A 23,777-nucleotide genomic window follows, 5' to 3' on the forward strand; every position below is an offset into this window, starting at 1 on the left:
TATCTTGTAACTACAGTCCAGGTCAATGTGAAGCAAATAAATACAACAACAACATGTAATGAATGGTCAAGGTAATTCTACATTTTTGAACAATTGACGCTCTTAGCAAGCTTTTCCTGCTTAGTATTTTGAAGTGACCTAATCTCCCAGTCACCTGTAGGCACCATGATAATGGGATGGTCTGTCACAAGGTTGCTTTTGAAAAGAGCACAAATTGCAGTGAATCACTCATTAGGTGTTCCTGAGCTTTCTAGTCAATGGGGTTGTTCAATGGCCAAAATGAACTTTCTATTTAAGCCACTGTGCCTCTTTGGTAGTATTTTCAGAGAGCCTGGAAACACACTTTTTCCACTCTTTTCCAGCATGCTGTTGTTAAATCTACAACGTGTGTGAAAGCACAACTTGCTTGCATGAGTGAGTCTTTAGAGTTGTATGCGCGAGATCTCCTCCCAGCTACATACCCACACACACACAGACACACACACACACACACACACACACATGCACGCTTACAGATTTCAACATTGATTTGCCTTCATACATAACTACTATGCATCTGTGCTGTCTATGTTTGTTTCTGTTTGGGAGTGAAACCGAGGCTTTATTTAAGCTTAAATTAAGCTGTTCTACATCAAAACCTAACTTTGCATGTGGCAACTTTTACAATTTTAGGACATCGGGAGAATGAATCACTGCTTTTTGAGAAAGCATTTTGCAAAGAAGAGTCACTAATTCAGGAAAGTCAATGGAGCTTTGTCTAAAAGCTAGCGTAGAAGCTAATATGGGAGCTAGCGCTTCGGAAGCTGGGTGACTGTAACGGTGTACATTTCTTACAAAGCCCCTATAACTTCACAGCCATAAAGAAGATTAGGACTTCTCAAGCGTATCAGCCTTGTTGAGGGCAAGCAGGGTCAATCTCTTTAATCTGCTTGTTTCTCAGCTCCTGATTCAGATAAAGATATTCAATATTATGTATGGTTTTCAGTCGTCAATGTTGCTGGACTGCAGCATTGACAAACATTTAACGTGGGCAGCACACCTCCTTCCCTGGATTTTTTTTGTTGTGTTTCCTAGCTAGTTTGTTCTTTGCACTGAATAGAAACAAAACCATCTCTGCCTGCGTTGTGTACAGCAATACCAAACATGTACATTATAATATTGAATCATAGATATGCTCTTACTGTTTAAAAATAAATCCTGTTCTTCCACACAGCCGTATATGGTGAAATGATGTTGCTGATGACGCTGCCTTTGAAATTGCACTGTACGTTATGCGAGTGCCTGTTGTTACTTTCTCTCGCCCTCCCTGCCGCCTCCACAGTGATGCGTGTTGCATTAACGCTGAGGTGAAGAGTGGGAGGTAGAGGGCAAACTGAGAGGGCTACAAGAGGGATGGAGAGAGCCAGAGAATGAAAAGTGTGCGTGGGACTGAAACAAGGAAGGATGGATGGATAGGTCTTTCCTTCATTCCTCTTCTCCTTAGTTACCTAATTTCCAAAATGTCTGACGGTAATGATTTCCCCAGTGAACATACTCAGGTCAGACTAAATCCAGGAGGATAAGAGAATGCAGGAGAGAGTAGAATAGAACAATTGTGACTTAGAGTGATGAGGAGTGACGGATGAGATGGAGAAATAGAGAAAGGAGAAGCAGCTGGAAAAAAGAAGTTTGTCTCCTTATTGCTCCAAAGCTCTTAAAGCCCCAAATGTGTGGAGTGTAAATGGCATAGGAGATAGATAGATGGAGAAGAGTGAGAGGTGGAGGGAGGCTGAATTGTGTAGAAGAAAAGCTAGAAGGGAGAGAGAGTGAAAGGGAGAGGAGGAGGAGGAGGAGGGTTTGCGTTGGTGTGTTGGTTGGCAGAGAGAGCGCTTGTCAAAAAAACCTTCCTCTGACAGAAGGCATGATTCACAGTAGAGAGAGAGAGAGAGCGCAATAGGGGAGAGAAAGAGGGGGAGAGAAAGGGAGACAAGCGTCAGAAAGAAGGCGAAAAACGGCAGAGATAAAGAGAGCGAAACAACCGGGGCAGAGATTCTGGTAAGAAAAACAATGAGGACGCTGATTTGAGGCGGAATGACCAGATGCTAACAGGATGGGACTGAGATCGACGGATTGGACCGTAGCCTCTTAATGATTGTGACCATGTTGAAAAGGTTCTGGCTCTTCTATTGATTGGGGGGGGGGGATAAAGCAGGGGGCAGCGGCAGTGACTAAAGAGAAAGAAAAGGAGAGGGTGAGACAATGCTTAAGAATGAAGGGACCTTAAAAGGATAGAGAATGAGATAGAGAGAACAGGAATGATTCTCAAGTGTCAATCATCTAATAATCTGTCAGGGAGGCTTCACTCATCCCTGCAAATGAAACGGTTCTGACTGTGATACTACATTTGAGATTGATATTGCTTTGTGTACTTCAGGACTACGGTGAAAAGTCTTCTAAAGATGTTTTTTATATACGTGCATGTCCATCTGTTTTAGAACCAGTACATTCGTCATTCCCGCTTAACTTTTATTCCCCTCTGAACTGGTGAATTTAGTCGGTGTCGTCCCGAGGTAACAGGCTGCTGGGGAATGCTATGCTTCTGTGGTCAAAATTGGTTTGAAATATATTATTTTTCCTTGAGACGTTGGGGACTTCCTGTAGGCTAATGCTTAGAGCTAATCAATATTCTAAGTACTGTTGGTGTCTGCCACAAAGTGGAGTTAGAGGGCTAGCTGCTGCAGATGGAGCCGTTTGATTAAATCAAGGCAGGAATGTCCACATCAATCCAAATCGCTAAATGTGTACTGCTGTGACATGTTGAATTATTCTGCTTTTGATTTCTCGTTATTGATGGAGTGAACAGCTTTGAATGCATGTTGACGTCATCTTGACTTTATTTCTGGCACCAAATTTGCATGGAGCTTCAAGGCTGCTTGGTGCAAGCTGTCATATTTGCATCCTCCAAATTTCAAATGCTTGCAGAGTTGTTTTTTATTCTAATCTTTTCTTGTGTAAACTCTAAAAAGTTTTTCTAACCATTTGCACTATTGTAGCTATGTTATATAATCTTAGATTTAACTTGGAAAAGACCTAAGGGATTTCTAAACAGGGGCTTAATCATTTAGCTTGTTTTCAAGCTCATCTTTTTTTGCCTAGGCTCCAAATAGTTTCCACCATCTAGATTGTGACTGTTTCATTTATTTTGTCATCTTTCATTGTCTTGCCTACTAAGTGATATCTAAGAAGTTCCAAATAGGCCAACTCAGTGTTCAGCCTGTCCTTCAAGGAAAAACATAATGGGTATTATAGCATGAAGTTGTACTGACATCTAAATCACTTCAATGTGTATTGAAGTGATGGCTTGACTTCCAAATGACAAACAACTGACGATCCATGTAGTTGTCCCCTGAGTAGTATTGGTAACCCACTAAAGGACAGAGAAAACAGAGAACACACAACAACAAGACACTGATGACATCATCAGTAGTACTTCTTCTAAATTTTGTGTGCACGGCCTGCCTCTTTTTTTGGACATATGATATCAGTGATTGTTAACAAATATCTTAATAATGAATAGACTTCCATTAATATTCATGGGGGGATTTTTTCAAGCTGCCACAGATCTTTTGTTGTTTGCTTTATTTTCCACAGATGGACAATGAAAATCAACAAACAAAGCCAGGATAAGAGGAGAGGCTTTGACTGGATTCAATACTCCATCCACTGCACTCGCTTTGTGTCTGACTAAGGCTCCCTGGATAAAGACTTAATTGGCCCTAAAAGGACGGCCAGAACAATGAACACCCAGAATAAATACAAATTCAGCCATTCTTGGAAGAGAGTGGGCAAGAAGATGAGATAAGAACAGTAACCCTATGGACTTAAAAACTGGACTTATTTCATCTCGTATGTTTTCTTCAACATCTTTTTGGAATAATTTGATTTGGACATTATTTTGTTTAGATTGTTTTATGTCATGATAAATGCCTATAAACAGTAGTTTGTTTTTGTACTTTGATCACAAGATTGTCCTGACTTGTCAATTAAGCAAGAAAAGATTTTGAATATGACATTTGACATTTTTCATCTTTGCCATTGCCCCCTCAAAGCCAGCTGCAATGCATCTGGCAAATTTTGAATGTTATTTCGCAAGCACATTTTTTTTTCAAAATCTGTGAAACTACCAAATTCACAATTCACTCTTCAAACTACAGTCGCGTCTCCCACCAACCCCTCCCACCATCAGCCATCCGACCAATCATGGGCAAGCCTCTTAGCCGTCCCGGGTGTTTTAGGAAGAGCTCCTGCTGCCTGGAGAAACCTGGGGATGGGGGAGTGGGAGGGCGAGCTGGGGGACTCGAAGGAGGATATGGAGACGGCTACGTACCCCAACGATCCATCTACGATACCATGTGCATCAATCAACAGATTGACAGCCATCACCATCACCCTGGAGGGTCCGTTAGGAGAGACATTGGAGGTGAGGGGAGTTTTAGCTACTCTGCAAGCGGCTCCCTTAGGGTTAGCAGGTCTCCAGCTGACATGTTTGATCCGCAGCCACGCTCTCTAACTCCTAACCCCTCATTTGTTCGACGACTAGATGAAAGAGCCATCTATGATTCGCTGAAGCTTGGTGCTCAAGATGTCGATGGTGTTGGCTGCCATTCACCCGGATGTTTCAACCGATCAGTTTCTCCTTCCGTGTCATCATTCTCAGCACCTGGAGTGTCTTCTTCCTCATCCAAGAAACATCACCATCAGCAACACCATCATCACCATGGAGAAAGTACAAAGAGCAGAGATGGCCGACATTCCTGGAAGGTCTTGACACCTCCGAAACACTTGGAATGTCTGGAGCTTACTACAAACGAAATGATAGACAGGGGAGGAGGGTATCTGAACCCCGGGCAATACCCGCCCCCCGGGGGCCAGTCCTCCTCTCTTACCTCCCCTCTCATTTCCCCCTTCTCAGGCTCACCTCTCTCTTCGGGTTATCATACCCCGGTGTTTTTCTCCCCTGCCAAACCTCGCCCCAGTCAGTCTCAGAGTTTGCGATGTTCACCTCCCCAAGTCACCCAGCCTAGGCATTATTCCCAAACACAGAGCCTTAGACTGTCACCACCCCAGGAGCTTCGACGATCGCCCTACCGTGCTCCCCTGGTCCAATTGTCTGCTCATGATCTCGAGCAGGACATGAGGGAACGAGGAGGAGGATGGGGCCGCAGTGAGCGAGAAAGGGATTGGGAGAGGGAGAGAGAAAGAGAAATGGAGCGAGGATGGGCCCAGCGTGAATGGGAAAGAGAGAGGGAGCGGGGGAGGCTGGAGAGGGAGAAGGCAAGAGAAAGGGAGAGGAGAGAAACATCTACCTTTGGGACCTTTGGATATGGTCGACCCGTTCCACTGCGTTTAGACAGAGACTCTGTGTTTTTGGAGTCTGACCAGGTTCTAGACACAACACCCTTGTTGCTCCCCCACCCCTCACCATCCCCCAATAATGCCCCCAGAATGGGCACCGGGGCTGTTGGTAGGAATAGAGCCGGGTCTAAGGTTGGCCCTGAAAGTGGAGGTGGAGGTCTGGTGTCAAAATTTGACAATGGGAATGTGGGTTTGGTGTTAGTTGATAGCAGATCGGGGTGTGGGCCAAGGTTAATAAGTGATGTTGGAATTGGAAACATGTCAGAGGCTGAAATCAGAGCTGGAATACAAGAACACCACAGAGTTGAAAATTGGAACAAATATGACAATGGTTCCAGGACTAAAAATGGATCTGAAACAAGAATGGGTTCCCAGATGAAAACACGACCGGGGGGACGGGATCTGGAAGGAAAAGTGCAGTCTGGTATTGGGATAGAAAATACTCCTCCAAATGTGAACAAGGAGGGACACAGGGGAGGAGCAAGAACTGGGGAAAGAAATGTAAGGGGTGTGGCTAAGCCAGAAGCTTTTGAGACAATACCTTCAACTGTGAACAACAAGGAGAACAGCATGGAGCCTGGGGATAAAGTTGAGGTTGGAGATGAACCTGGTGCGGGGGTGAAGCCAGAGATTGAGGCAGTGGTTGAGGCCAAAGCCATCACAAAGCAGGTGGAGAACAGGACTGGAACAGAAGCAGGAGTTGAAGCTTCAGTTAAAAATGAGGATGGTTCCGGAGCACAGTCCAGAATAGTTGAGACAGAAGTTAAGATTGCTGCTATTTCTGAGCCTAAAGTACTTGAGATTGTTGATGGTAAGGAAACGGAGACTAAAAGTAACACTAAGACTGTGGATGTCAGTGAAACTCAGAACAGCAACAAGACTACAGAGAACACCCAGATGAGTACTGTCACTGGGGGACAAACTGATATTGTCCCTGTAGATCAGGCAGAGAATAAGCCTTTGGACATTGACATAACTGAATCTAGACATGTAGAGAAAGGTTCCAGGTCCCACAAGTCCAAATCATCCAAGTCAAGCTCTAGAACTCGGCCTGGCACAGCGACAGGACTCAGACCAGGTGTGGTCAGCCCTCTACCAAGTAGAGCCTTTGCAGACCTTGAGTCAACAGGCCCCGCGGAGGGCATCGAGTCCACCTGGCCTCGCCGAATCATGGTCAGAAAGAGGACTGTACGGCAGGGCGGGGCACTCCACAATCTGCCCATTCTCCCCCCACTCCCTTCTGTCCTCTCAGCATTGGAGAAGAGACGCCCACATGCCCACCTCCAGTCCCGTACAGGCCACTTTTCAGAGAACCCGCTAACAACCATTATGAATGCTTCAAGTATGGTGGGACGATGCTCACTCAAAGAGCCCTCTCATCCAGAATTAGGACTGGGGGCCAGTGTTATTGGCCGGGCTTCCCTGAGGGAGCAGAACCTGGAGCACTGGAGAATCTGCAGAGAGCAGGATGAACCCAGAAGATCCAGGAGCAGGGAGAAGACTGAGATGGAGGAGAGGGCGGGTAAGGAAGAAAAGCGAGACAAGACCAGGAGAGAAGAGAAAGACATGGAGAAAGATAGGGCTACCATCAGTGAAGGCCTGGTTGAGGAAACAAAACGAGAAATGTCTGAAACAAGGGTTGAAGTGAAGGTGCAAGAGGCTGGAAACATAATGCAAGATGTGAAAAAGGCAAGAGATGTAAATATGATGGGGGGGGGAGTAGAGGTTAGAGGAATGAAGACTAAGGATGAAATACAAGAGCGGCATGTTGAAGACTTGGAAAGGGTGGTAGCTAAAACAAAAAATGAAGAAAGCCAAGTGGAGGAGGAAGAAGGAGGTACATTTGAGGAAGAAGGGGGTGTAGAGGTTTGGGACACTGTCCTTGATATGGTCAACACTTTGTGGGAGGAGGGCTGGGAGAAAGGGGAAGAGGGTGCAGTTGGCGATGCAGATTCTTTTTCGGGATCCCTGCAGCGTTGGCCTCTCCTCCGACCGCCAATTGGCTTTGGAGGCTCCCACCCCCCCTCATCAGCAGCCTCGGAGCTCAGCCTGTTAGAGTTGGAAAGGAGAGCCAGGGAGCTGGACTCTGACCTGGAGCACCTAGACCTGTCTCAGCCCCACAGAGACCCTCAGGGTGCACACCAGTCCCTGCTGGAGCCACAGATGGAGCGAGCCGACATGTACCAAACACACCCTGGGCCGCAGAGGGAGAAAGCTGCTCCCACCACAGGTAAACAGTGATTGCATTTTGTGTATGATTGTTGTCCTTCTTCATATTCTTTTCAGTCAGAATAACAAAGAGGAATATAATGTATAAAATGTGTAAGTGGAGCTTGATTAATGAATGAATGAATTGCTCAAGAAGAAACTAGTAATCTCAGATTACATTTAGATTACATTACATCAGGCCTAACTACACTCTTGAACTGTAACATTATTGCTTTAATATTACATACCAAACCAGTGCTTAAAATATCAACATGCTACTTACATAGAGATATATTCCATGTAAATTCACTTACTGGTCCATATGAAGCTTATTTATTGTTTGTTTGCTCGATAGTCGTGGATCTGCAAAGTGTTGTCCAACCTTGGCCCTATGCATTTTTGATCATATTACATAGATTAGGATTCTTTGGGTTTGTTACTGTAAATGAAGGAAAAAGAAATGCTCTTAGAAACGTTTAATATAGCAACAAATAGAATTGGACAAATGTTCACTCGAGTCACTGGAGGTTGAACACTGATCCACTGAATGTGATTAAATATCCCAATGCTTGACCAGGTTATGTTTTGATTAGCTCCCCATTCTCACCTTGGTTGTGTTTGACTGTGCTTTATATTCCAGCAGTGAGCAGAAGCCGGGTGACTTTAGAGCTCACAGCTACGGCCTCACCGGCACCAGACGCAGACAGACCTCCTGTTCACTGCTCAGCCCATTCTGCTGGGACTTCCACTGTTGGCATAAGGTAGTTCCACAATGTTGTCGCATTGGTTCTGAACTGTTCTCCAACAGATATTGAAAGATAAATAAAAATAGAAATACCAGGCAGTTTTTACATTTTAATTTGATACTAGGGGTGTATTGAACAGGGCAGGATCCATGTCCAGGTTGGAATTCAGCCAAAGTATATTTGAAATCTGACTAAAGTTCCCTTTTAGTGCAAGATTAAAATAAACCATAATTGTGTACTATAAATGTATATTTACTGACAAGTTTAGCAAATATATGGTAGATATTTTGAAATGTATTATACGGAGTTACCTATTTGATATGGAACACAACATATACATCCTGTGTTTTTTTTAGCAAACTACAGCTGATATAGAAATCAAAACTCCACTTCGGATCTTATTCTTTTCATTCATCATTTCCTTTTTATGTTATTTTAATATATACTAACACATCAACAAAATATTTCAACATCCAATTTGGACTTGCGCCTGTTTAACTTGCGGAATAGTGGCAAGATTTCTTCTTTAAAATCACCTATTCTAAATGTTAGTAAATGCTGTGAGTGTTTAAAAACTGCCAATACGAGAGCCTTTGAGTCCCACCACATGCAATCAATAAATCTGAACAGAATGAGTGAGTGAATGAATTAGACAAGAAAGATGGTAAACATTCTTGGTCAGTCCTGGAAAAGAGCGATTGATTAATTACACAAAGAAAATGGCATAGATGAATGTACAAGGTGCAACAATTTGAAAGCTGCAATTTGTTTAAGTTGCGTTCCGCAGTTCTGTAGAGAGATTGTATATCTGTATCTGTAGAGATATTGTATATACAATAGAAAGTGCCTACAGTGAGCACTTCTGTCCAGGTCAAATCGATCACTAAAAGCAGATGATTATTACCATTGTTTTTGTTATTATTTGGTTATCTTAGTTGTATTAGTATACTTTTGACATGAATAAGCAGTAGAGAAAAAGACAGCTCAAGCAGGGCTAGCTTTAGGGGAGGCTGACTGCTCTTTGGGCAGCTGTGTGTCGGTCCAGGCCGGGGGATGCATGCAGATGAACTGCTCGCACTGGCTGGAGTTTCACTTTAGAGGCATTGTGTGACCAGGGCTCATCGATCCACAAGTCAGCTTCATCCACAGGCGTTTTCACAGGGCAGGTTCATTTTTCTTGTAGAGAAAATGACTTACTTTTCCCCGTCGTGATGTGCACGCAGCGTCAACCTCAGGTGACCAGCTAGAAGCAGACGAGTTACTGAGAGGCAAAGTATCAAGGGACTAAAGTAAATAATGAAACAAAAAGTAGTCACATTTAGACCAGAGTGGTTTAAAAATGTTTTACCTTAGTTTGCGGTGTTAGTAAAAACCCCAAATGAACAGTTGAAGTGCACTTCTTGATTATTATGAATGAATAATTAGAACATAATTTATATTGGTGCGATTTCTTTCAAGATTTTGGATTGACACAGGCGGTTGATGTCAGTAGCAGTGATTGCTGTGAGCTGTTTACTCTCAGTAAACACACTATTTGAACTCCCACTGCCTTTACACTTTCCCCCCCCCAGTCTTCATGCCCCACTTTCTTGATTGGCAGTAATCGTGTTGTGTAGCTTGGTCCGAGTCCCTTTGTTTGTTACTCATTTACAGCCAGTGCTTATTTATTGTCAGCTCACACAGAGCACTGACAGCTAGCAGACTGTGACTGGGTTTGGGATCAGTGCTGCGGGAAAACATTCACACAATTATTACAATGGACTACCAAAAGCTTTATGTTGCTTTTTGATTGCTTTCATCTCGTTTTGTTGGTTATTCCTCCCATGTCACACTAGTAGAACACGGTGAGCCCATCGTCTGAGAACAGGCACGTGTGTTACATGGGAGCAGAACAGTGTTGATGAGCTGCTAGAGGAAGGGTAGTTGTGCTTTTTCAAGGATTTGTTCGGTTTATTGGCCACTGGAGGCAGTATAAACCAAGAGAGACTGTATGTCGTCATCCCGATTCCATAATCTAAAACATTATTCCATTTATAGAAGTCCCGAACTGCTGTGTACATTCCTTCCCAAGTCCACGTGATCCATGTTAAATACAGACTTAACAGTCTTCTCTACTGTCCAGTGGCGACTGGTGGTGTAGGTTCTAGGTAGGGTAATCAAATCAACTTCAGCAAATATTCCAGGTTGATTAAGGTACCAATTAAGGTATCAAAAACACATTACTACTTTGCAATTAAATATTTATTTGATCATGAAAAAAAACATAAATAACACTCTTATTCAGTATATATAAAGATATCATACTTTGATTGCCCGTAGCGTAGCTAAAACATGCATGAAGACACCGTATATTTGTATTATTTTACATACATTCCATAATTCAAAAACACAAATATTGAGATTTTTTATTATTTAATATCATCTTAAGGAGGGACACTCCAGGTGGGGCGACCCCCCCCATTGCCATCCACTGGCCAGCCACCTCGGCTACTGTCATTGGCTTGTTTTATAATTTGGACCAAGTCGGCTTGAAAGGCTGCAACATATGTCATTTGTTACTGGCAGAACATTTAATGTCTCTAATGTATCTCTGATTATCTCATTAAAAGTTCACATTGTGTATTTTCCCTTTTTTATACTATTTAACACCCTACAGTAGTTGTACTGGTTTTAGGTAACAGCCTTAGAAGTCAGGTGACACACAGCAGTCATTTGACATTCTTGTCTTCTTTTCTAGCTCCACTAAGGAAGACAGCTCTCCAGACTCCAACCTCACGCTGGAGTCTGACTCCAGTGGCGTCTTCCTGTCCTTATCCAACCAGAGCCAGGAGGAGGCCGGCTACGACAGCGACCAGCCCATCAGCGGCTCTGACCTGGGCAGCAGCAGCACGTCGCTGGAGAAAGACGTGGACGATGTGGGGCTGAAGGAGTGGGGGAGGGAGGAGAGTGCTGAGCTACAGTGGTGCTACCCGTCACTTCTCAACACACCTGCGCAAGAGGACGAAGGAAGTGATGGCGGAAGAGAGGACATTGGGTGTGGACAGACGGGGAGAGATGGAGACAGAGGGAAGGAGGAGAGTGGGAAAAGGGTCGGTAAGATAGGCACGGTTTCCATCATTAGGACCCAACTGGACCAAACAAACATGGAGGCCTCCATCGCCTTCAATGCTACACAAAGGGAAGAGGCTCCACCCAGAAGAAAAGTGACCCTCATGAGAAGTGACTTTCCTCTTCCCATGTCTCCCACAAAACAACCAATCAAAAACCTTCTTGATCCCTATCAGAAGCCAATCAGAAGCTCAGGACTGGACTGCGGGGACATAGATCCCTTTGTCCAATCGGACAGCTTCGTTTACCTCGCTGTGTCGGCAAGACCTGCCTCCCAGGGGGAAGTCGGCACAATCGCAGAAGTCCCCACTCTTGGTATAAAACAGGACATTGCGCAGCTACATTCAGAAAGCATGAAAGCACAGATGGACCAGTCAAGTACAGAATGGAACGTCAAGCCGACTCGTCTCGGCCCTCACAAACCAGAGGAAGGAGACTTTCTGTGCACCGACAGCTTTGTCTACCTGGCTGCTCCAGCCTGCCACCTACTGGGCCCTACAGGAACCGCACCCTACAGTGGCAGGTAGGTCTATTTGTTTGTGTCAGGGTTCACTGTCGGGGTACATTGGTTGTAATTCAGTGAGGGGGTCCAAGAAAAAACATAACAAAGGCATTTTATTATTTTAGCTTTCTATGCATTTTCGCCCCTAGTCGCTGAGGTATTATTGGCTAGTAAGTAAGTTAGGTAGCCCAGATATCGCTGTCCCTAGCCAGGTCTTCCAGCTTCCCCTGAGGGAAACCAAGAAAGTTCCCTATGGGATATGTGATCCTTCCAGTGAGCTCCGTGTCTTCCACAGCGACTTGTGCCTGGATTACTTTCACAGGAGGCTCCGAGAACACACACACACACATGCAGGAGTGAAGGAGCAACCAATGAGATCACCAAAATCCAGGCCTCTGTCATTATTTCTTAAAAAGCCCAGAGTCACTCTACAGCCATCTCTGATACAGCTCTCTGTGGCGCGTGACTGAAGAGGAAAAAGTCTGATATGAGCAATGTTAGGATTTAATGAAACTATTGAAGCATTGTTGTGCTATTTTTTCATTCGGTTTCATGTTACCTTGGGTTTCTACTGATTTATTGCATTTCGTGGCGTACAGTACAATCTGCTCTGAGACAGCACTGATGTTGCTCTGCTATGCTATCCCGCGCTATGTAATGTTAGCCCAAACGTTCACCTAAAGATGATCAAAGATCATTTATAATAGTAATTCAAGAATTAAAATGCTAATTTTGGCCAGACAATAATGTAAACTTTCATTTATTTGGCGGATGGATGAGTAGGTAATTGTTGGTTGAATTTGAATGGTCACCTGGTGCATAAGTTAAAAATATAAATATAACAAATTCCCAACATAAATAAATCACCCAAAAGCTGAAAATTAAGTTTTAGGTTTTTTAAACCCATTCATAATCATACTTTAATTGAGAAACCCTCATTGCTTTCGTTTCCTTTGCAAAGTCAATGTAAAGTATTTTTAAAGGATGTTTGTTTCCCCTTCTTCTGTTTAAAATTCAGCAATAATAATAATAAATATTCTGCCCGGTATACCCAATATACCCAGATTCTGTCTTCTTGTGTTTTTCCAGGGAGTCCGACTCAGAGAGTTCGGGATCCGGACCTGTTGATATGTCACTACTGGGTTGTGGCTCGGTGGCCGGGGACAGTGACTGGGACTCGGACCTGTCCGACTCCGACCCGAGCCGCTCCTCCAGGTTCTCTGCAGCTGGGAACAAAGCTTCTGGCGCGGTGCGATCCAAGCGGATGCTTGCTGAGCCGGGCTGGGACATGTTTGGAGAAACCACTGAAGCCCAAGTGCTGACTGAGCTCTTCACGGAACAGGACAAAAACAACAACGGCAAAGCAAGGGAGGTCACTGGGGTCGGTGCAGGCCTGGAAGACACAGCAGCCGTTCCCGTGGCAACCCCACATGTCACTACGCCGGTGAAACGGGCGACATCAGCAGAGCAGTCGTCGACAGCAAAGAAGGTGACTTGGCAGTTTAGACCAGCCCAGAGGTCCGTCTGCACAGGAAGCAGGAAGGATAAAGAGAGGGAAGTGACATCTCTATCACTGGCCGGGTTAACAGAACTGAGTGGCGGCGAGGCCCTTAGACCCTGCCCCTCATCATCATCGTCTTCATCCTCGTCATCATCTTCCTCGGGGTGATTTGTGAAAGACATGGGGCTTTTTCATTTAGATTTTCGAAGAGCTTCTTTGGAGGAGTCTTCTACCTGAAGCTGAGTTTTTTGCCGAGGGATGAAGAAGAGAAGAAACAACTGTAACAACAAAAATATGTTGCCTGCTGCCTTTGCCTTCTTCTGCACAAAAGACTAGTTCATTGTTGCATTTTCTTACACTGGCCTCCACGTTGCGATTGGTTTAACGTAATTGTCTGATTGTATTTGAATGATTACCTGCTGAGTCACTGTCTGTTGACCACCCAGTGCTGACAGCTCTTGCCTCATTACAAACTGGGAGTGTGTGGCAACAATTCCTGGAAAAATCCCAAACGAACACCACTTGGAAACTTTAGAAGTGAGATCCAAAACCCGACCTTCAATTATCTCCACCTGAAATCGAATGGGAGCCCTGGAGACTATGTTTGAGACTCAGGCAAAACAGACGCTTCAGGTTGAGCCACTGACACTTGGTAAGATGTGCACTGTCATTCTTAAGGGGTTTTGACGGCTTTTGACAACAAATTTTGAAACACAGGGTTGATATATTTTTAACACATTCACATTATTCTCTATCTAAATAAGAAATATGAATAGTTCCTTAATTGTTTTTATTCTATTGAATGTACTGCACAGAATACACACAAAGACAAGGAAATATCCACCTTAAAACGTAGTTTATCAATGAGGCATTCGAAATGATTTGATTTTGTCATCTGTATTTAAAACAAATAGTAAAAGGCATGAATTCATAAACACATACAAAAACATTACATTTGGAGAAAAGCATTTCTGTGGGAGTCTACCATTGCCTTATCCATTTAGAAAGATCCAACAATATAATGTGTCTCAGGCCTTGTATCAAATTACACTTCCGTCCCAAATTAATGCCTAAACCTCCCAATTCATCTATACTTTAAAAGCCTTTAAAAAGGTTGAACTTTAAAGTTTACAATGTATTTTATAATCACATACATCTTTAAAGAGTATTTAACAGCGTGTCAATAATATATTTTGAAACATTGAGATAATTAAAGTGATAATTATATATATATATGAAAGGATTTAGTATTTAATTAAGATAAATTGTTTTATGAATCATTTTAAAATGTGAATGTAATAATTGAGCAATATGCTTACAGATTAATGCTATATTCTCTGTTTGATAAGTGCAAAGTTTTGCCAGTGGTGTGTATAGTAACGGCTGAGTTTTTTTGGTATTTATACAGCCAAATTCTAGTTAAAAGCTCGTTTAGAGGTTCCACTTGTTGCATTTTTATTATCCTTTTATCATCAGGTAGCTTAGTAAAATGACCATAAACAATGTGACGGCAGTTTAGATGATTGAACGCCTTGGTTTCACGCCCGTGGTATTTTTAGTGCAAGTGACTTCATCCCCCATAATTCCCTTTGCATAGTGTCTGATCCTCGCCTCTGTGGCATCTTTACTGAAGAGGAGGAACATGCTGGAGATAGGGGTTTTTTCTTCCTTAACATTTGCTCTCACTTCCATCCACCATTTGTCACAGTGAGAAACGTTGGCAGATTTAGATGTGTTTGTGTGGATAGGGAAGCAATCGAGAGAGACTTTCCTCTAAATCCTCGTCAGATGTACAAATATAAAATGCAGTGTGGAGGCTGGTCGGGCTGCCAATCATCTCAGCAGTGGATTTGTTGTTGAGTCATCATGCTAAAAATGTCACCATGGTCACCGTCTACGGATGTTTATAAGGACACATTTAGAAACTTTAAAAAACCTTTAAAAGAGTACAGTGCTATTGCAATTGGTATCCTTTTGCAAATGTGACAAAGGGAACGTTGCAGGCACACAATAATAATTATTGTCACAGAATTTTACGGTTATGAAAGACTGTGGAAAGAACACTGATTCGGATGCAGGTGTCGTTGTGCCATTTGAAATATTCACTTTTGGACAGAGAGAGCTTTCCATTTGAGTTATGACCAAATGCCACTGACCTTACTGGGGTCCAATATCTGTGGGGCAGGGGGGGTTGTTTAATTTTTCCACAAAATGCAAACTTTTGTCTGCCATTGCTCCGCCACTACTTAAGCAGCAGGATTAGTTGGTGCCTGCGGGTATGTTGTATGGAGAGATTTACTAACCCATCCAACAACTGGTTTATCCTCAGCTGCTGCATAAAATGAAGTGGCATCAAACACCTGCGTGTCCGGTTATACAGTAAGCCAATCAGAATTGAGGATTCTCACTGGCCACACTTTCGACTTTTAAAATACATTTTGGATCTCAAAATGAGTTGATAAAGCAGACCTGCGTTATGTGATATTCTACTTAAGTGATACCAACAAATCTGCAAATCAATCAAATTACCAGAGACCTTTCATCTACGGTACATCTGGTACCTTTGGGGCTCTGGTTCAATTTTTCGCTTTGTTTTGAATTCAGTGTTACATTTTGGGAACTGTTGGTTGACATACTAACATTTTAGAAGCATGGTCCAATGAGCTCTTACTTGGAAGTGGCCACATGAGAGCAACACAGAGACACGCAGGGGGAGTATTTGTGGATCTCCTCCTTGTTGTTCCATATGAAGGGTTGCGTTGGAACTTGGCCGTAGATCAAGTTTAGAGGAGCAGAGTTTGGGCCTGCAGCTCCACAGTTGGGTTGCCGGGCAGCTTCTCGGTGGGTCTCTGCCAGCTCTGGCATCTCCGAGGCATCATGTATGCAGAGCCGTGCTGTTTGGAAGCAGCACGGGGCCATGGCATGTATAAAACTACGCTGCTTTTTATGTCACTACCACAGTTTTCATGACAATGTTCACCAAGTATAATCTGTGCGGGATTATTTCTATTATGTATTAAACAGTTGGCAATAGGCTGCATAGCACTTGGAAACCTGGCTTCTGTTGGAATAAGGAGACAGTATTCTCTAACCATGCTGCTTTACATGTCTGCTAGATGGGATGTTTCTCTTAGTAACTCAACTTTAAAGCTCACACAGTGGACCAAAGCTGTGTGTGTTAATAAAATAATTTCTGCTCGCAGCTGTGGCAAGGCATCTAGTTTCACTGTGAAATCTTATGGATGCTATACACCTTCACTGACTTTTGCTCAGGCCGTGCGTGTAATACTTTGCTGTTCATGTAAACGCTGATCACTGTTAAGGCTTAGTGATGATTAAGAACTACGACCTGAGAGGACTTTTTAGTGGATAAAGCTGATTTATGTGAAATCTTATTGTGTGCCGTATTCCCAAGCCTTGTTGAAATGCATCAATGTGCAAATAAAGACTAAGCTTGATGGTGGAATGTGACTCAGTATGGCCTGTTGGTGTCTGTCTCCGCTGTCTTAACCCTGCATGGTGCTCACAGCCAACGTCACCCATAACATGGACATGCACATGTTAGCAGAAGTGGCGATTTGCAGTGAAAAATGATCAAGCTTTTAACATTGAATGTAAACGGTGTTCAATATCTATATCTTTTCCCCGCATGGCGTGACAAGCTGCTGGACCCCGAGCGCATACGTCATCCTGCTCAACAAGCTGAGAGGGAGAGGGACGGTGCTTGGATCACACTACTTCACAAAATACTGTAGGCCAAGAGAATCTGCTCTTTTTTCAAAAATAAAAAAAGTCAAATAAAAAAAGGGGGGGGGGGGGGGCTTCTCTCTCTCGGTGGTTGGGAACCACTGCTGTAGGCTCCCTTATAACTTAACACAGGTCCAGAAACATACAAGAATGAAAAACAACCTAAAGGAAACTTAAACTAAGCTTCAAATTGCAGATCAATATTCATCCAAGTTAGTCAACAGCTGGTGAACAACAGCTTTTGGCCAGAAGGTTATTTTTTTAAAACGACTCTATGAGGTGACAATATGTTGATATTATATTTTTAGTTCAATTCAACCTAGTTCCTACTTGTTCTTTCTTTGTTGGATGAGGGATCATTTGCAGCCTTTCAGGTGAGCTTCTCTTCAGTTCTACCTAAATACATTCAAACTGTTTCCTTGCTAACTGCTCATGTTTCTTTCTTGTTTAACAGATCGCAAAAATTGCTGAGGTGAGTAAAATAACTCCAAAACCTATACAGAAATGTTGTGAAAAATGATTGCAAAACTCTAGTTATTATGAACTGAAATTATCTTAATAATTATCAAAAGAAATGATGCTTTTCACTTTGGAAAGTGAAATAAAAAGTCATAATTTTTTAGTACTGTGATGCCATTGTCAATGATCTGTTTAATTCTGCAATCCTTGAAAAATAGAGAGTACCATGGTTACAATGGTTTGAATGTCTTTTTCTGCAATTACAGTATAACACAAACACAAATACACACACAGAAGTACACACAGCGTGCTGTTCCATCTGTGTATTAAATTGTACATGGTGTATGAGCGGTTGTGTTTCGTCAGTTATGTAGGTCTCTCATCTATTTCAGGCTGATTAATTAGAGCACTTTGAATAAGGCCAGAGAGAGAGACCACCTTTATGAATAGTTAATTTATGTGCCAGTTCCACAGCCACCACGGGGACTGTGGTGATTTATTGGGCCAGATGACGGTCTGTTTGTCACACAGTCTGAAAAAATATGCCAACAGATTTACTGTAAATCTTCTACTAATTTGAGCAAACTTTCCGGGATCAGAGCACTCTGAGGATGGGAGAAGGATTTTAAAGTATTCTGCTGAAATATAGATTTACAGGCTGTTGTATTTGGTTCTTCACTCCCCTCACAAGACCGAGACATTACTGACTGCCCCTGTCATCAGTGTGTGAACGGGTTGGAATTGGTAAATGATGATATTCAAAGATGGAAACGGTCCATGGAAATGTACAGGAATTATCGATACTTTATCGGAAATGTTGGGGTAATTTTACTGTGTTTTCACATGACAAAAAAATGTCCTTTTGTCATAAGCAGATATGCATGCAAACATTTTTAATGACAAATCCAAAATAACAGATAATGTTCCCAACGAGCTGCATCCAGGGTCCAGCTGATCTAAGTTGCATATTCTTGTTCTCAACTACATCCAAGTTCCAGGTTAAAGTTCCCTGGCAATGATGCTCTTTATATGGATATTAGTGCTGTTAGTTAAACGCGTTATTAACAACATTAATGCAAACCCATTTTAACGAGGTCAATTTTTTTATCGCAAGATCAGCGTTTTCTTGGGGATGGATGACTGTTTGGAAATCTCAACATGCTTCTGTTTGAGTAGCTGCTGAAAGCAAAGAAAATAGCAGGCTTACCTTTTATTGGTAACTGTTACAGTTCATTGAGGCCTGACTGCTTTGTTCACAGCAAACCTGAAGAAAAGAAAATATTAAGCCATGGTTTAACTGCATTAAGTCCTTGTTTAGCTGAAATGTGCACTTTATAATTTTATTTTGTATCGTACTGTTTGGCAATGTAGTTTTTCAGTCAAATAAAACATTTGCATAAAGCAAGCTAATCCACTTTTCTATGTTGATAAAAGCATTAAAATGAAAAAAATGATGGAAAAAATAAGGGACATTTAGAATAGATAAAAATGTGTGATTAATTGTGATTAATAAACTACGAGGATATGAGTGCGATTAATCGTTTGACAGCACTAATGGAAATGATTGAAGCCATTAGAGAAGCCATTAGAGCCATTAGAGTTCAAGTGTGCTATTAGGCAAATACCAAAAGTCATTCTCATTCTCATTGTTATGTTAATATATACGTGATGTCTGGCAGTTCAGAGAGTAAGGATGCTGTCTCCACCTTTATACACTGAACCTTGTTAACCTAGTAATCCTTTTGGGATGATTTTGGGATATTAGACAAATATCAAAGATTTAAGCACTAGAAACCTCCACTTGACAAGTCATGATCAAATCTATAGTGGTGGATTTGGGGAAAAACGCTGCCCCCCATGCCCCCATCACCCTGTGCCGCCATCATAACCCAGTCCTTTAGTGGGAGCTCGACCTCAGCTGCATCCCCAAAAAGGCTGAGCGGAGGAGGGACCTCCTGAGGCAGCTGAAGAAAATTAAGCCAAAGACCGACTACTATTGTATATATAGATATATATTAGAGCTGTCAAACGATTAGAAAACTGGATTGGCTTGCTTCATGCAAATGTTTTATTTTACTGGAAAAAAAACATTGCCAAACAGTGCAGTACAAAATACACAACCCGCTTTTTAATTATTTTTTTTTATTTTAAGAAAACGTTGGCGTCGTTAAAATGGGTTTGCATTAACGTTGTTAATAACGCAGTAAATCTCTATCATATATATATGATATATAACATACAGCAGCAGTGGGATCAATGACATCTCCTTTTGGCTCTTGCTCTGCCAGCAGCAGGGCGCCCTGTGTCGAAGTGCTCCGACAGGCTCACAGTGTAAGGAGCGGAGGGCATCCGTTGTCAAGCTTCCTTTCACCGCCAAATGACTGTGCACTGTATCCAGGTCCACTATTTCACCTTGGAGGAAAATAAAAGCATTATCTACTACAGTGACGTGCGGTGAGGTTGCTGGCTGGGGAGGCACTGACTCTTTCAAAGTCAGATTCACAAATTCAACAAAGTAGCATAAATTCACCATTCAACTGGCTGCTTGCACAATGACTCCTGGTTATGTTTCATATCCCGTATGGTGTATTCTTTTATGATACGGGTAGATGAAATAAAGCGTTCTGATTGGTTGAGAGTGAGTCACGGGGTGTTCTGATTTTGAGCCGTTTGCAGCCATTTGAGCTTTCGCAATCAATTTAGGGCACAAAGCCAAAGAGGACAATTCAGGTATTTATGATAAAGTACAGCCTCTCATACATTATTGCTTAAATATTTTATATATATTTTTTAATATTATTAAAATAGGGCGGGTTATTAATTTGTGTGTGTACAACAGTGTCTGCATGCTCTTACCTTTACTTTACTTTACATAAATTATGTTAAGTCCATTCGCCTTCTGGACAAACATTTCTATGACTGGTGTAAAAGTTGTCTTTATCTTCTTTTAGTTCCGTCTCTTTGTCTTATGAGACATTATTGCTCGTTTTTAGTCAGTCCGATTCCGACTGTATGTTTTCAGTCTTAAAGGACTGATGCGGTGCACTAACGTTACTTGACTGTCTTAGCTAGCACATGCTAACTATGCCATCTGTCCGTAACACCAGCCTGTGTGCTCACACACGCCCCCTTCAGGGAGACGGAGGTACTGACTCAGCCTCCAGCAGTGAAAAGCAGGAAGGGAGGCGCACAGTCCGGCTGCCTCCCTTACCGCGTATTCACTGTGGCGTTATGTCAGATTAAACGTCCAAAACGTTTAAACTGACTTCCCCATTTGATGTCAGGTTCTCTGCTCTAAATTTGCAGTCTCTAAGCTCTTGATTAAATCTTCAGCTTTTTTTTCAGAGCCACAGAAGAAAACTGTTCTCACAGGCTGCCCATAACGAGTAGACTGACCTTCTGTGGATAAAATTGGCTATGAGTTTGAGAGAAGTATTTTTACATTCTGCGGCTACGACAACATGGTCCAGACTGGTTACTCTTCACGTTTTTTCATGGAGCTTTTTGTTATCTGGCATCTGCAGAACAAGAAAAGGGCCAAACAAGAACAGTAAAGAGCCCGTAATATACAGAGCAACTTGTCACCATTGCACTGGACAACCTCAATTTCTGAGTAGCAAGGGGGTGACGCGTTGGGCAGGTTGGACCTCCGTGCCCCCCCCCCCCCCCCTGGAGCTGCAACCAAAACAAACGCTGCCTCTTGACATGGTCCGAGCAGGTTGCCAGATTATCCAGGTGGATTTACTGAGCAAGGCACTATCCATGGGGATTTATCACAACATATGGTGAACTAGTTGAAAGACAACAGAAAAGTGCTTTTGTTCAAGTTGGGAGTATGAGGATAAAAGCTGTGCCGGCAAAAGGCCACAGCATCCCCATGTACTGTCACAAAATCTCTGCTCTTCATCTTCCCAGTGACACAGTGAAACTCACCCACTCACCCAAAGAGAAACTGCAAATTACCGCGTTGAACCCCCTGCTGGCCTTTCAATGGTGGCCCTGCAGCTTTGTTCTTTCAGTGATTAACACATTAACATACATACAGAAGTATTCTCTGTAGGCCTTCGATCCTCCACATTGTTGTGTATTAGACTCTGGGGGAGTGTGTGTGTGTGTGTGTGTGTGTGTTTAGGGGGGGCGGGGGGGCCTGCTGGCTTTTTTTTGTCTGTTTGTATTGGTGTGCGTGTGTGTTGTTCTGTGTGGGTGCTAGCTGTTTGTATGCACTGCATGTGTGAAGAGAGGAGGACGAAAGGAGATGCTGAATCACACACACACACACACAAACACACACACACATGCACAGGCATTCAGGAATATAAATTGGAAGGCATCAGAATTCAAGGTTGTATCTCAGGCTGCACACTCAAAATCCATACGTATTATTATAAGTCTGAAATCAAGGCTTCTTATCACTGTCAACGTGTTCCAAAATAATAATAATTATTATTATTATTGTAACCATCACCAGTATTTACTACACATATTTATGGTAAAGAAACGAGTAAGTAGGAGTAATTCATTTAAGCCTTCAAATGAATACACAAATAAACAAAGCATCATTAATGTGTCCACATTTACACTCATTTTACAGGATTTAAAAGATCAAAATAGCAGCCAGCAGCTATTACTTCTTTAAAGCTATAATGGAGTCGTGTCTAGCTGAGCACAGAGTGGACTGCAGCTCTGTGTGTGTTTTAATCAGAGTTACTGTTGACATGGCGCATCGCCCCCTGCTGCGCTCATGAGGTGGTCTCAGCTGACCGCAGCGACCACCCCCCCCCCCCCCCCCCCTGTATGAGGTGACACAGCTCTGGCAGCGTTTTGTTCCTTGTGCGCGCTGCTGAGATGATTCATATTCATTCTTACTAAAAAGACAGCTAAATCGTTCCTAGGAGAGCTGCACTCAATTTGTGCATTTGACATGTTGGTGTTCAAATCTATTCAGACTGCAACAAGAGCTGTGTGCAGCATGCAGGTATGGAGCTGGTGGGGGATCCACAGCAAGCAGTCACACAAGGGATCGGTCCTTATATACATGCGGGACAAACAATACAATATGGCATGAAGGCAGCAACAAAACATGGCCATGAAAATGAACATTTCTTCTCTTTTTGTTTGGTAAAGGCTACAGAGGAGAGTGTGAGAGAAAAGCAGAGCTAGGTGGGCAGAGTGGGACACCACAGGACTAGGATGAAGAGGAAGAAAAGATCGGGAGGTGCCGGTTATGTAAGACCAGCACAGATATCGTGGTAAAGACCTGAGAGGGAGCAGAAGCTATTTTAAACCTAGGCTTGAGCTCTGAGAAAGAAACAGTGTGGGCTGATATGTTGGCCATTACAGAAACACTGTGTGTGTGTGTGTGTGTGTGTTCCCCTCCCTGTAGAACCCTGGCAGATAGCGGACTAGGACTTTAAAGACACGTTAGGTAATGCAGACTGGAGCTGTTTTATCACAGCGACGCTCCTCCAAATCTGTTACCTTGTCATATCATTCCAAAAGAATCTTGGATGTTGTTTCAGGATTTGGCTGAAACGCACAGTGCTGAACATATCCATTGGTATTGTGGTGACATGTCCAGTATCGTGGGTGGATGCTGGTGTTGGTAAAGGAATTATACAGAAAAGAGAAATTCCCCCTGTGCAGGGATTTCAGCATGGAACCATCTTGATACACTCCAACACGTGTCGCCCATTTGGAAAATGTAAAGATGCGTTGCGTGCTTTTTTTTGTCCACTGCAACAAGCACAATGATATTGTCACATGATAAAGTTGTTCAAGGCAAACCTGTTAAGCACGTGCTTATTTACACACAGCAGAGACATTAGCGTTAATTACAAGTAGTGGGATAAATGTCAGGGTGATTTTCACTCTCCTTTTACCTTCAGCGGTGTCGTGGGCAGGTTGGGTGACGGCTTCCATGCAGAATGACAAATGCTAAACCCTTGTTATTATAATTCAAGGTTTCCTCTTGTCTATTTGTCGACCTCAGGTGCAATACCACCTCCCTGTGGAATGTCTGCAGGAGATACGTAAATGTGCCATGTGTAAAGGGAAAGGCTATGAAACCATACCTGGATCTACATTTGACCGAAGAAGTCTATTTAGGGAGTTT

General features: G+C 42.9%; 1 protein-coding gene across 3 annotated transcripts; it reads left to right on the forward strand.

Annotated features, from left to right (window-relative positions):
• The first annotated feature begins 1,408 nt into the window (after nucleotides 1-1,408).
• On the forward strand, nucleotides 1,409-16,930 carry LOC119227465 (uncharacterized). 3 transcript variants are annotated; one of them, XM_037486260.2, is made up of 5 exons: nucleotides 1,409-2,034; nucleotides 3,631-7,624; nucleotides 8,246-8,363; nucleotides 11,086-11,979; nucleotides 13,048-16,930. In XM_037486260.2, the coding sequence occupies exons 2-5, from the start codon at nucleotides 4,240-4,242 to the stop codon at nucleotides 13,625-13,627; spliced, it is 4,977 nt and encodes a 1,658-aa protein (XP_037342157.2). In that variant the 5' UTR covers nucleotides 1,409-2,034; nucleotides 3,631-4,239; the 3' UTR covers nucleotides 13,628-16,930. The 3 variants fall into 3 exon arrangements, with proteins under 3 accessions (XP_037342157.2, XP_037342154.2, XP_037342156.2); XM_037486257.2 differs by having other exon boundaries at nucleotides 1,412-2,034; nucleotides 8,243-8,363; XM_037486259.2 differs by lacking the exon at nucleotides 1,409-2,034 and adding an exon at nucleotides 2,041-2,150 and having other exon boundaries at nucleotides 8,243-8,363.
• The last annotated feature ends 6,847 nt before the right edge of the window (nucleotides 16,931-23,777 follow it).

The sequence above is a fragment of the Pungitius pungitius genome, chromosome 14 (genome assembly GCF_949316345.1).
Source record: "Pungitius pungitius chromosome 14, fPunPun2.1, whole genome shotgun sequence".
In the NCBI taxonomy this organism is placed as follows: domain Eukaryota; kingdom Metazoa; phylum Chordata; class Actinopteri; order Perciformes; family Gasterosteidae; genus Pungitius; species Pungitius pungitius.

What these genes read in the sequence shown, in the direction of transcription:
- LOC119227465 (XM_037486257.2), top strand. Translation starts at nt 4,240, where the DNA reads ATGGGCAAGCCTCTTAGCCGTCCCGGGTGTTTTAGGAAGAGCTCCTGC. An exon ending in GAAAGCTGCTCCCACCACAG is followed by an intron (nt 7,625 to 8,242) that starts GTAAACAGTGAT and finishes TTTATATTCCAG; the next exon opens with CAGTGAGCAGAAGCCGGGTG. An exon ending in ACCGCACCCTACAGTGGCAG is followed by an intron (nt 11,980 to 13,047) that starts GTAGGTCTATTT and finishes GTGTTTTTCCAG; the next exon opens with GGAGTCCGACTCAGAGAGTT.